Below are 13,604 nucleotides of genomic sequence, written 5' to 3'. Positions count from 1 at the left end.
GTTACGTTAGAATAAATAAGTTAGAATTAGGTTAGAATAAATATAAATGACTTTGAAATAAGGCAGTATGGCGAGCAAGCTTGATATCTCAATACATTTTATCACTAGCTAATTTCAGATCTTTAGAAGATGAGCTAATGAAACTACCTCCTTAGCTCTCTAGTCAATGAATGCCAGTGGTATTATTATTGTGGTTGCCTAAATGGCATCATTATGAAGGGATTCCAGACTATTTGTTCTTTCTCCATCAGTTTCTTTGTTTTCCCCTTGTAGCTCTTCTCTCCCTCCTCCTCTGCTCCATTTTCTAATTTCCTTTCTTCTTTCCTCTCCCACTTACAACTCTGAATTTCTCTGCTCTCTCACTTATTCCAGGCTAAAATGCCACCTTGTCTTGATTTTTCTATTTCTGGCCACCACTTTCAAACATTTGTTTTCCCTGATCATGCACAGCTGTTTGATGGCAATTCTGTATTGCAACTCTCCTTGGGCTAGGATCCATTCAACCAGAGGGAAATCGGGCTCATGAAATCTCAGTCCCCGAGTTCAAACTCCCACCTCCTTTTCTGTTCATAGTGGGCCTAATCCAAAGCTTCCTGAAATCAATGGAAAGGCTGTCATTGAGTTCACTGGGGTTTGGATTGGACCCTAATTCCTTTGTCACTTCATTGACTAAACATGTATGTCGCCCAGGACCGATTACCTTTCATTCAAAGAGCTGAAATGACCCTTTCAAAAGCTTCCAAAAACTGGGTCTTTCTGTCAAATGGAGTGCAGTTCAGTACTGGCTTTATACATATTTTAAAGAGACTTTCTCCAACATATAATCAGAAGGTAGAACAGGTTTTATAAATTCAAGAAAGGTAGGGAAATATAGGATTTACATATGATCACTGTTAAATAGACTTAGACGCTGGCAAAGATGTAAAGTTTTGAAGTCAGATGTTCTCTCATTAGTCACTACCCTTCCTCTAGCATTTCCGCTTCTACCACTCAAAAGCTAACTTAAGCATTTGCAGGATTGGAGCCTAACTTTTTAGTGTATTTTAACATTTTGGAGTTCCAAATGTTTGTGCAACATAGAAATAGAATAGGTGACTAAAATAACTATTTTTCAGAACAGCTGAAATAACAGGCTAGCTATTTGTTCCGCTCTCCTATGAAAGAAAAGATAATATCACCACTTGAGATGCACATGGAAAAACTCAAAACCATGGAAAAGGCAGGTGGAGCATACTTTAATTTAATTTATTGTTTAAGCTTTTTATATTCTCAAGTTTTCTAAATGATGTAAAACCACTGTATGGTAAATCACACAACTAACTTTAGTAGGACGCTTAATATGGTCTCACACACATCACTTTTCATGGAGAAACTCATAAGAATGGTTGTGGAAAACAGTTTCTTAAACACCTAGTGGCAGTTGATTTGCTAATTACTACCAATCATTACCTTAATTTTTATCCGATTTGAGAAAATAATCTCACTGGATTCTATGTATTTAATCAGCTGAAGAGATCACTGCAAGGTAGTATTGTGTGACTTCTACATATGTAAATTATATCCAGAGGTGCTATGTAATCAAGCAGGACCATTAATACATTTTAAAAGGATGGCACAAAGTGAAAGCCAAGAAACCGAGAACATTGAAAAACTAGTTGTAACGGACTATAAGTATGAAATAGTTTGTGACATGAGAATTTTGATACCTGCCGCAATTTTTGAATCCATACCTGTTTTTCTTCTTGCAGTTGTTCTTGGAAGAGCTTCCACTGCTTTTGTCTACAGCTGTCCCATTTCTCTAACTGAAGGATCAAATTCTCCTGACATTCTTCTTTTAGAAGTTCACATTCTCTTAAAGACAGACCAGTCTTGGTAGGAAGAGTCTGAAGAAATAACTCTTGCATCAACTCATCTAAAGTGTGGGAGGTTCCAGAACACAGTTCCTAGCAAAACAGAGAGACAGATTAATTTGTCATTGCTTACATCTCATTCCCTTGTCCACCTCCTCTTGCTCTCTCTTGACATCCCAATTCTCCTGCCTTACACAGCCCTTCATTTCATTCTCCCACTTTTGGTTTAGTGACTTCTATCTTGCTGCTTCTATCTAGCTTCCTGTTCTCTTATACACTCTCTCTCTCTCTCTCCTTGAAAACTATCCTTATCTCCCTGCCTCCTTGCACAGCTCTTTAGGAAATACTTCCCCCTTATTATTAGTAACTCCCAGATCCTCCTCCTGAACTGTTCCCCCATATCTTGTTTTATTTAGGCCCCAATTCCTCCATCACTTAAGCCCATGCTAAGTTTTATGCACATGAGTAAGTCCACTGGAATTATGGGAAAGGATAGGTCTTGTGCTTTAAGCTCTGGCCTACCACTCAAAATATATCTGTTTAATTCCTGGCTATGCCACAGACTTCCTGTGTGATGCTGGGCAAGTTACCTAATCTCCTTCTGCCTCTGTTTACCATCTCTAAAATGGTAACTATACTCCCTGTCTGTCTTTTTTTTTTCTTAAACAAGTTATTTGGGAGAGGAACTGTAAATACAGCACTTAGCACAATGGGACCCCAATAGGTCTTTTTAGCCCCACTGTAATACAAATGCATAGTAAAAAGTTATGTACCTATGTGTTTACATGATTAGGTCTGTGAATTGTAATATTCTCAATGAGTTAATGAGTCTGATCTTGACTCCACAGATATTTATTGATGTGTTTAATGTTAAAATATGCATAATACCACTGAAATCACTGAATATTTAAAAAGAAAATCTAAGTAATTCAAGACCAAGTGGAGGACACAGTGAGATCACAGATGGCAGTTTTGCCAAACGACATTAGGGTAAACAGGATTTGGCTGTTACTAAATGTTGTGCTTGTAAAAGATGCAAAAGAATAAGTACCATACTGTGTGTGGAAAGGGTGCTATCCCTTTAAAAGCAGGGCAGGCTGGGAACCTCCTCCAGGATAATAAAGTAAGAGATTAGCAGCAGGACAGCAGTTTGGTTCAGATTCTGATGAAGGACAGGCTTGCAGTACTACAGCAAATGGCTAGTAATGGACCCCAGGTTGGAGCTATGGGTCGTGTCAAATTTTATTTTTGTTTGTTCCTTCCTTTCATTGTTGATAAATGGGGATTTGGCTTTGTCTCTTTAATCTTTACAATTCTTAGCCTCTGAACTCTCGCTGATTCTGCATACACCTATATGTCATGGTGAAAATACCTAAAATGTATGTCAGACACACAGACAAATAAGCTGTGGGCAGTTGTAGGGTAAACTTCATTAGTCCGCCTATGTGCACCAACCCAAGGAACTACCCTATGACTGAGAGGGGAATTCAGTCTCTGTACCCATTTGATCCTTGGCCCCAGTGAAAGGACTGGGCAGGTGGTAAATTCTGACTAGTGCCAGATGATGTGGACTTTTATGAACTGAGTACCAGTTCATTCTATGTAATATATAATCTTGCCAAACAGCCATCAGAGGTCATCATCCTGGATCTGAACTGGACATCTAGATATATCACACTCCATATCCCATTACCAAACGTTCAGTCACCCCCATATTTCTTTTGAACCTTAGCATTCAATGTGTGGCTCCATGCCCCATCTACTGCATTCTGTCCAAATTGTGCACTAAATGCAGAATTATTAATTTTCTCATGGGCTCTTTTATGGCACTCATCACTATACCCTCTGTACGTTTCAAAAAGTGAGTTTATCATCACAACATAAGAATGGCCATACTGGGTCAGACCAAAGGTTCATCCAGCCCAGTATCCTGTCTACCGACAGTGGCCAATGCCAGGTGCCCCAGAGGGTGTGAACCTAACAGGTAATGATCTAGTGATCTCTCTCCTGCCATCCATCTCCACCCTCTGACAAACAGAGGCTAGGGACACCATTCCTTACCCATCCTGGCTAATAACCCAGTGAGAGAAGGTGGTATTCACATTTTACAGATGGGATACTAAAGCACAGAGGTTAAGGCCAAAGTGTCCACCAACCATTCAGCCTGAGATGTCTTGGAGCTGGTTTTTCAAAATAGTTACCATTTTTATAGCACTTGATATGTTCAGAACACAGCACTCATTGACTTCATTTGATTGTGAGATCTCAACACGTTAGGAAGTTGGGCCCAACTGTCAACTTGTGTCAAGTTGGGCACTCAGAAAATAAGGAACACAGAATTGGTGGTCATGGATACAATGATCAGCTAGAACAGTTCTAGTACCATTTTCCTTCCCCCATTTCTGGTTTTGGCCCTTTGCTAACAACCAATACAATAATTTAAAAAGGTAAAATGATCTAAAATGACTGTGGTAGCACTTTCAATATGCAATTATTAGTGAAGTTATATTACTGGACATGAACATATTTGGTCCAGAACATCTCCTCCCATGAAAACACCCACAGAGGGATGAGGTTTGGGGGAGAGTCAACTAGTATCTCCATGCAGGTCTCCTTATAGAGTTTCTTCTTTATTCTCCCCAGCTTGGGGAAGGGGTTTCCAGCCCCAAAAGGCTTTTGTTTTGATGAGCACTTGGGAGACCTTTGCCCAGCCTAAGTAACTAGATTGGGTACTGGGAAACATGGAAAGGGAAAGAATCCCTCCAACCCTATTCTGTGGAGCAGGAGCAGAGTTGCTCAGTGGCTCCTTGTTCAGTCTAATGGCTAAAGTAGTCTCTGCAGGCCTAACACACTCCTGCCTGCCCAGGAATGACGGCAAGGACAAGGAGGATCCAAACAGTAGTGGATTTTCTGGCCTGTCCATAGCTATCAGTGCACACAGAATCTTCCATTCAGGTGGCTCCATCTTGCAGGACCCCTAACCTTGCCTCTCCACCCCCAGCTTGTGTTGTTCCACAAGCTCCCATCTCACCTGAGGGGGCAGGGCTTGCACCTTTGTAGTTACTTATCTAGTTTGTGAATCGGTTTTAGCTTAATCTCTATGCAGAATGGCCTGTTTAAATTCTCTCCTCTGCTGCTGTTTCTTTAGTCTAAAATTCAGGTCTCCAAATCCTGGGATTTAGCATTAGCTCAAAAAGATTCCATATCTGATCTCACGATCCCTTTTAATGTTTTAACAATGTCAGTTATCTCTCTTCTAACTCATTTTTTCCCTGAGTAAATATCGGGTTTTCTCTAGCTTTTCAACAGCAGTTAACCCTCTTGATCCTGTTACGGTTCTTATTTCTTTCCTATGGACTAACATGGTTTAAAAGGTACCTAGAGTAGTCTGCAGCCAGACCTGTTTCTACTGCAGCTCCACTAGCTCTCAAGCAGAGTCAGACCGGGTTGATATTTGAATGAGAGACTTCCGATTACCATTACCACACCACTTAGTCGTACTGGGCTTTCTATAGGTGGCACCCCAGATTTATTGCCCTAGTATGGTGCTGGTATCGCATTGCTTCTCATAAGGAAATCTCCTGCATGAAATGGAAAGCAGAGGTCTTGATCGCTTGCTGTCACTGAGAATCTCATGGCTTTCTGCTTAAGGAGTAAAGGAATTATATCCTGAATATTTCTCAGGGGCCTGGGTTCCGCCTGTACCTCCTGCAGGCTCAAACAGATGTTGTAACCTGTCTTGCACTACTTAGCAGGGCACAGCAATTCTACCCAACTGAACTGTGTTTTGCTGTGTGTTTTGCTTCATAGAATAGCATATGGGAGAGAGAGAGAAAGGGGTGATCCCTAGATCAAAGTGGCTTAATTATTTCTTTGTAAAGCACTTTGACATTTTTTGGTTATGGAAGTTCAAAATACAATTATAGGGACAGTTTTTCAGATGAGCCACAGCCAGACCTCCCTCTTTTATTTTTCCCAAGAACAAAACTATGGGTATAAATACAGTACACAAATAAGAACTTGGACATCTAATGATTAATAATTGCACCCATGATGATTTGTATATGCAAAAATTTGAATAACCTTTAGCTGCTGAAAGTGTGATATTTAATTTGTAATGACACCCCCTTCTCAAAAGTCCTACCATAAGGGGGAAGCTCATCTGTCAGGAGCATGTTGTGCGGCTGATCTGAGAAAGAACTGTGGAATGAGCTCCTATAAGAAATAAGGACCATCACAAACCTCATCTACTGCGAGTGCAAGGCACACATTTTCCACCTGCCTTCTCTAACATACATGCAGAGCAGTATGTACATTAAAAAACAAACCCCACATGATCCACCACCTTACCAAACCAAACAATGCACTGCACACACAGTTTTATCCTATGACTGGAAGTGGGGAAAGAATGAACCTTTGTGACAGACCTTAGTCATGTTGCCTACTGCATCATAAGAAGATGCTCGGTTACTATGGTGATGAGGGTAAAGTAAGAACCTACCTAGGAAAAAGCTTCTGTATGTGCTAATGGAGGCCAGATTCTGCCAGTCTGACTCAAGCTGAATATACACTTGTTCTGCAAGGAACTACTTGCAGAGTAAGGTATTACTCAATGAAAATAAGGGTGGTGGAATGTGGCTCTAAACAGAGAAGTTGCTTTGTATATTGCTATTTAATGAGCCAGTGCAATTTTAAGTTTCTTTTATACAAGAGAAACAAAGTACTGTTTCCAATACATATCTTATTTTTGGACTGGTCATCAAATATCTCTTGACATATCATATTTTTTTCAGAACTTTTACTGAATGCAATTTATTCAAATTGATTCCACTAATGGAGGAGCTGATTGCAGAGTTTAATGAACATGTTTGTAATGACACCAACCTCAAGCTTTTTCAAAAATCGTCCTTAGAAATTCATCAAGCATAAATAAATATCATAATTTAAATGCAGAAGTGAAATGGTCTTGGATAAATGCTGGATGCCTTTGAATTTCAAAAAAGGAGACATATATAATCACGCAGGAAAAAGAAGGGAAATATACAGCTGATGGAATTTCACTAACCGCAAACAAAAGAGCAACATTAAAACACGAGACACATTGTAAACTTAGATCTTGGTGAGGTGAGGTGAAGAATGATTATAATGGAGAAAAGGCCCTTGAGAAACACTGAGCTGGATTCCAAGTTTTGACTAATATGTATTATGTATTGTTGGTTTACGCCAAAAAGTGACTGGAAAAGAGGGAAGTTGGAGGGAAGTTGCCTGCAGTTGGAACTTGTCTACAATGTATAGTTATACTGGTACAACCACCTGTGTGGACACTCTTATTCTGGTGTAAGAGTGGCTTTTTTTCAATTTAGCTTGCAAGTGGGGGTTAATCTCACATTCTGAACCAAAAAAAAAAAAAAAAAAAGCCCTCTCATGCCAGAATAAATGTGACCTAACAGAAGGTTATAGTGGTAAAACTAACTTTATAATATAATTTTGGTAAATAGATATAAAGACAAGGCCTTTATTATTAACTCTATCCATGATGCACAAATCAGAACAGAAACCAGCTCACGCACCTATAGCAGTGTAGAACCAGAATTGCTAACAGAACAAACAATAGTAAAAACTTATTTTAGTGATTAAAAGTAAGCATATATGAGTACACACAGGGAACAAGTCTGTTGGGGAAGAAGGAATCCTATTACAATTTTTCTTACCATAGCTGCACTTAAAAATAAAACAAGTGCACTCTTGTTATGCCACTACTTGTTCCACTGAAAAGTGATGAATAACAAATAGAGGTACACATTTATGGTAAAAAGTCTTTTGGGGGGGGATGGAGAAAGAAAAGGGACTCCCAAAAGAGTAGGAAACAGTGTCTAGCTTGGTGTATAAAGAAGGGGAAAGCTTAAATTTAAGAAGATAATCAGGTTGGTTTTAAAAATTAATCTGTTTACCCATCTGGCCAGAAAATAAAACAGGTATCTTGTTTGGAAGCCTACCCAAGCAACTCCACAGAGTTGTAGTTCATATAAACTGGGCATTGGCAATTGGGGGGAAGAGTCTCTAGCTCAGCAGTTCTCAAACTGTGGGTTGGGACCCCCAAGTGGGTCATGACCCCGTTTTAATGGGGTCACCAGGGCTGGTGTTAGATTTGCTGGGGCCCAGGACCAAAGCCGAAGCCCGAGGGCATCAGCCCTGGGCCCTTGGGCTTTGGCCCCCCAAGCTTGGGTGGTAGGGCTTGGGTGGGCTCAGGCTTCAGTCCCCCTTCCTGGGGTCGTGCAGTAATTTTTGTTGTTGGAAGGGAGTTTGGTACAATGAAGTTTGAGAACCCCTGGTCTACATACAGTAAGTGGCTGTGGCAATATCTAAGACCAACATTAGAGAAATGCCTCACAAGGGAGTAATTGACTGTTCAAGGCACTGCAGAATTAGGCTTTTTGTTAAGTTCAACCCTCTGATGAGGGAGGTAAACATCAATATCTCTAACATACCCTGACATGGGATAGCTGCCCCGAGTGTGTGCCCAGCCAAGACCCTAGGCACTTACACAGGGCGGAGAGCTGTGGTGCATACTCATCCTGGCTAAACTCAAAATCACACCCCCCAGCTTGAAGTAAAATTAAAATGACCTGCTTAAATTTAATCAGCAAATTAGTGCCAGAACCAGGATTAGATACAACCTGGACAGCTGGTTCTAATTTCCATGCCTAATCTATTATTCCACACTGCCTTCCAACACTTCCTAGTAAATCACAATGCCAAACCTTTAAATTTTGGGTCCTTCAAAGTTTGGTTGCTCAACCTGAGACCTCTATAGTCTGGTTTTCATAGGTGTCGAATACCTGTAGATCCACCTGAAGTAAATGGGAGCAGTGAGTACTCGGCACCTTGGACATCTAGCTCAAGTGGGCACCCAAAATTACAGTCCAGTTTAGAAAATGCAACCCTTATATTTTAAAAAAAGAAAAGGAGTACTTGTGTCACAAGTACTCCTTTTCTTTTTGCGAACACAGACTAACACGGCTGCTACTCTGAAACCTTATATTTTAGTTAATAGGATTGCACAGAGAATATGAAGGAAAAATAAGGCTCTAGGACCCAGATCCACAGAGGTCTTTAGGCTCCTAACTTCCACTGAAATCAATGGAAGTTAGGAGCCTAAAATACCTTTGAAGATCTGGGACTAAGAACCTAGAACAGGATTACAACATGCTACCTCCTAAATTTCATATTTTGCCCTTTTTGTAGCTGGAAAAAAAATTACACTTAACGCTAGCTTCATATTACTGTTTAATCACTCAAAAATGTTTATTGACTTATCTGTTAATGTTATCCACTAGTTACAATGTTTTAACGTACATTCCTATGCATCTTTACTTCTTATCAAATGAGAGAGAGAGGATACTATTTTCTTGAAGTCCTGTTAGAAGGAGAACTAGAGACAACATTAAAGTGTGAGTTTCCATAGCCTCAATGCTAAACTTGATGAAGTATACTTTAAAAATGAGTCCTTTACAAGGGACTTTGTAACTCTCAGCTGCTAGTTACTTTTTTTGGTTGTCCTCAAATGAACTTCTGTTTTCCATAATGAATTGTTAGCCACCAGCCTCTTCTCATATCTCTACAGCATAGCACACAGAAGAAGAGGAGGATAAGATTACAGATTAGGTAACATCTGAGGCACTAAAATTCAAGCAGAACTGCAAAAAGCACCTCATTTTCTTTTTTCAGTGTCCACAAGAGGGCAGGACAGAGGTAATTTTTACTGCCTGATAACAGAGAATGACACAATAAACACCCCTGCAATTCATAAATTACACAAACCTGCAATATATTATGCTCCTCTAACTGATCAGGATTTCTCTGACACCTTTTCTTGAATCTAAAAATTTCAGTTAATTTTTACTCTACTTCTCCATTCTATTATTGTAGATTGGATAAATTAACATTTGTACAAAGGGCACAAAATACCTGCATAACTCAAATGTCAATTAACTTTTTCACAAATTATTTAAAAAGATTGTAACAGTTCTTCTCTTCCCCCCAGCCCCCACCCCATCACAGTCTATCCCCACTGTTTGAAGTCGACTACTGTCAGGCTTTCCTGGCGCAGCCAGAGTTATGAGGTACCTTGACAACACCCACCCTTGCTGTGAGGAGGTCTTGTCTGTACATGCTGTGGATCAGCTTCCTGAAACCATCTGCCTCTGGCAACAAAAGCGCTACCTTCCAGGCCTCTGCGGGCATTGCTCTCGGTGCCTGGTCAGTGGTAGGCTCACACCGCAACCCCTGAGTCCACCTAGCTTCCCTCTGGAGTGCTCAGCCTCTATCCCACTCACAGAACTCTTAGCGCCACTATTTCCAGAGGAATAATACAGATTAGATTATAATATGCAACTGAAGATCACAAGTTTACTTCGTATGTAGTCAAAACAAGAATAAGTTTATTATCAACAAACAGATTCAAGTGATGGAGGGCCTGTCTACACTTGAAATGCTACAGAGGTACAGCTGCAGCACTACAGCTGTGCCATTATAATGCTTCAGCGTAGACACTCCCTACGGTAACAGGAGGAGTTCTCCCATCGATGTAGTTAATCCACTTCCCCAAAAGGCAGCAGCTAGGTTGACAGGAGAATTCTTCTGTTGACCAAACACTGTGTATCCCGGAGGTTACGTCGGCTTAACTACATCGCTCAGAGGTATGGATTTTTCATACCCCTAAGTGATGTACCTGGGTCAACTTTGCTTTTGAATGCAGAGTTGGCCTCAGAGTAAGAATACCGAAAGCAAATAGTTGCATATAAAACAAAACCTTAACATGCTTTCTAGAGCCTAAATGTAACTAACAAGGCATTCCCAGATCTCCTACAAGAGTGGTTTCAACCTGTGGTCCACGGACCCCTAGGGGTCCACAGACTATATCTAAGGGCTAGTCTACACTGGCAACACTAAAGCACCGCCATGGTAGCGGTTTAACATGCTTTGTGGGAACGCGGCACAGCGCTCTCCCAGCACTCTAAAAAAACCACCTCAACGAGGGGCGTAGCTATGGGAAATAGTAAGTGGCATGTACAATCAATTGACATTCTTTCATCTAGTCACCAGAGAGTTCATTCAGTCAAACTCGCACTCCCCTTTCACAACACTTTAACGCCAACACCAGCATAGAGATTATCCTGTCATTCTTCATGATCTTGAATCTACGGGTCAGGTTCTCTGTTCATGTATACCAAGGTAAATCAGGCAGAGGTGCTGGAACAAGTGGGCGTGCTGAGAGCAACTGAACCAAATCGTAAATTCTGCATATGATGGAAACTACGTCAAGCCAGGGAGTGTGGCAGCACCCCCAGTTCCAGCATCTATGAAATCAGGAGTAACTGTTGAACTTAACTGTTGCATCGGTATAAAACTGTAGGCGACAGGAGAATAAGGCAGATGGGCTCCATATCGACTACCATGTTTAGCTTGTCTATACACATTAAATGCCAAATCCTTTCTCCCATTTGTTGTAAGGGATTAGGGCTTGACTGGCAAATCACTTGCAAAGCACCACACTACTGAACAGAATTTCAGTGACTCTTAAAATGCAGAAGTCAGTGAGCTGATCAGAAGGTGCAGAACTGGCAGCTTCTTAAAAAAAAATCAGTGTGATAGCTCCATATCGCTAGCCTTCTACCTCTTCACTGGTGGATTCCTTCAGGCTTAAAAGAGTCTATAGTATAAATTTAATGAACTGTTTAAATGAACGATTGGATGATTCAGATAATTAATAGTGGAACAGAGGCCTTTGTGCCATTTGGTCACTGGTTTAAAAACTGCCAGGGTCAAACGTCATTGCATTTTTACCAGCTGAAATTGTCCCTCAGGAAATCACGAGTCTATATATATACTATATACTGCAGGATTTCTTGCACCTTCCTCCAAAGCGTCTGCTACTGGTCACTGTCAGAGACAGGATACTGTTGCAGATGGACCCATGAGTTTGATCCAATAATCCTATAATCTGTCCATTTCCTAAAGGATTACTGTCTATTTTATTCAAACTACCATCCAAACTAGCTCTGAATTCCAGGAGGACTGTTAAAAATAACTTAAGGGTTTCTAATTAGCAGCCATAGACTGAAAGATCTGATTATGTACATTGGACTCCACTCATCCTTGTAGATGGTCCAGGTTGAGGCACCTCCAGGCAGGGCACCGAGGGAAAATTTGTATTGCTTATTGCTGTCTGTGGTGAATGAAACCTTAAATCACTCTCAAACATTTTAAAAAGAGAAGAAACACAACCACCCTGTTCAATATGGCAGACTCTACCAGGCTTTACATGACAAAGGGCATGTTTCTACTGCCATTTTCCACCTTCCCTGAATATGGATGGGCTGCTGAGATTCAATCATCTAGCTCTGAGGATCCCTGGTTCAATCTGTGGTGTGAGCCAAGACCGCAGCCAGCATTAGTGGTGTCTTGTCTGGGATTCACACTGCTGTGAGCCTCAAATGGTCAGGACCAGATTACATACTTCTTCTGCACTGAGCAATGTAATACACTAGTCACTTTGCACTGTGTCATATTCTGTGTCCGATCCACAGAAGATGTGAGAGTTATAACATATGCACATCCCCAGTGAATGAGGCACAGAAGAGGAAATGTAACTGAGTGACCAGAAGGTTACACTTATTAACCTTTCATGAATGTAGCTGGGCTTCATTTTCCAATGAGATTCTAAAAATCAAATGAGAGAAGAGGACTTGTTTGCTCCAATCTATTTAATGAAAAGCAATTTTTTACTATTTTACCCTCCTTTGTAACGTACATTTGCATTTAGGAAAATGTGAAGTTTTAATTGAACAACAAACTAATTATTTGACTGTTTCTTCACCTCTTGAATTGAGCCTCTCACTTGCTCATGCCTCGGTGATGCATGCCATCTTTGTCTTCGCATTGTGAAGGAGTGTGGAGATATCATGGAATGGCAATGGCAAAACGGAAATGAAGGGCCTGATTGTGCCTGGCCGTAGTACAACCACGCAGGAGAATAAGCTCCCTCATTCCTCTAGGCAGCCTTGCTGCACCTCACTTCCAGGCATGATGGGTGGAGAGTGGGCTGTGCATGGCATCTTCAAGACAGTGGAGCGTGGGCAGGGGGAGCCTTGATTCTGGCTTTCTAACGTGCTAGCCAAAGCATCTGGGATTCAAAGATAAAGAAACTACATAAATTACTCTTCCCCTGGAGCAAGAGGTGCAGCAGAGGGAGAGAAGAGGAAACGGGGAAGAGATTGTGCTTCTCTGAGACATAATTTCTTCCCTGGGATTCTCCTTTGCCTTTGTTTCATGCCCCACGTAATAGACATTTTTAATAATGACTATTCCTTGTACACTCAAGCTGGTGGAAATCATGGTAGCTCTGTTTGACTTCAGTGGAGATACACTGGTTTACACCAGTTGAAGATCAAGCCTGTACTTTAAGCTTTTGGAGAGTACAGTAAGTTCCTTTTCAATCACAGCCCATGCCTCTTATGTAGTGTACTTTCTGATGTCATCCTTTTAATACGATCAATAGCAGCTATGCCTAGGAGAGTAAGGGGGACTTGATATTGATGCATTAGCTGATCACATTTGATGGACATGGATAAAAGGCTGCTTATTGTAAAAACAGGTGTGAGTTTAGTTTTCTGAATGTAAATTCCTGGTAGATATCAGTCGATTTGCTGAACCATTGAAGAAGTTGCTTTAGTTTTACATGACTGGCAGTCT

The 13,604-nt window shown here is 40.9% G+C and overlaps 1 protein-coding gene across 6 annotated transcripts in view; it reads right to left on the bottom strand.

Moving 5' to 3' along the window:
* The window catches only part of EVC (EvC ciliary complex subunit 1), a 79,329-nt gene that overhangs the window by 21,087 nt on the left and 44,638 nt on the right, over positions 1-13,604 (bottom strand). For all 6 annotated transcript variants that reach the window (XR_005292569.2, XM_038399541.2, XM_043512458.1 and 3 more), the window contains exon 12: positions 1,731-1,943. Coding sequence is in view for 5 of the 6 variants with exons in the window: in XM_038399541.2 (XP_038255469.1) it covers positions 1,731-1,943 (213 nt within the window). In the remaining variant the exon portion in view is untranslated. The remainder of the gene's footprint in view (positions 1-1,730; positions 1,944-13,604) is intronic.

This window comes from Dermochelys coriacea, chromosome 4, assembly GCF_009764565.3.
Source record: "Dermochelys coriacea isolate rDerCor1 chromosome 4, rDerCor1.pri.v4, whole genome shotgun sequence".
NCBI lineage: Eukaryota > Metazoa > Chordata > Testudines > Dermochelyidae > Dermochelys > Dermochelys coriacea.
The sequence above is the reverse complement of the archived record's forward strand: the minus strand, read 5'-3'. Positions and strand labels throughout refer to the sequence as shown.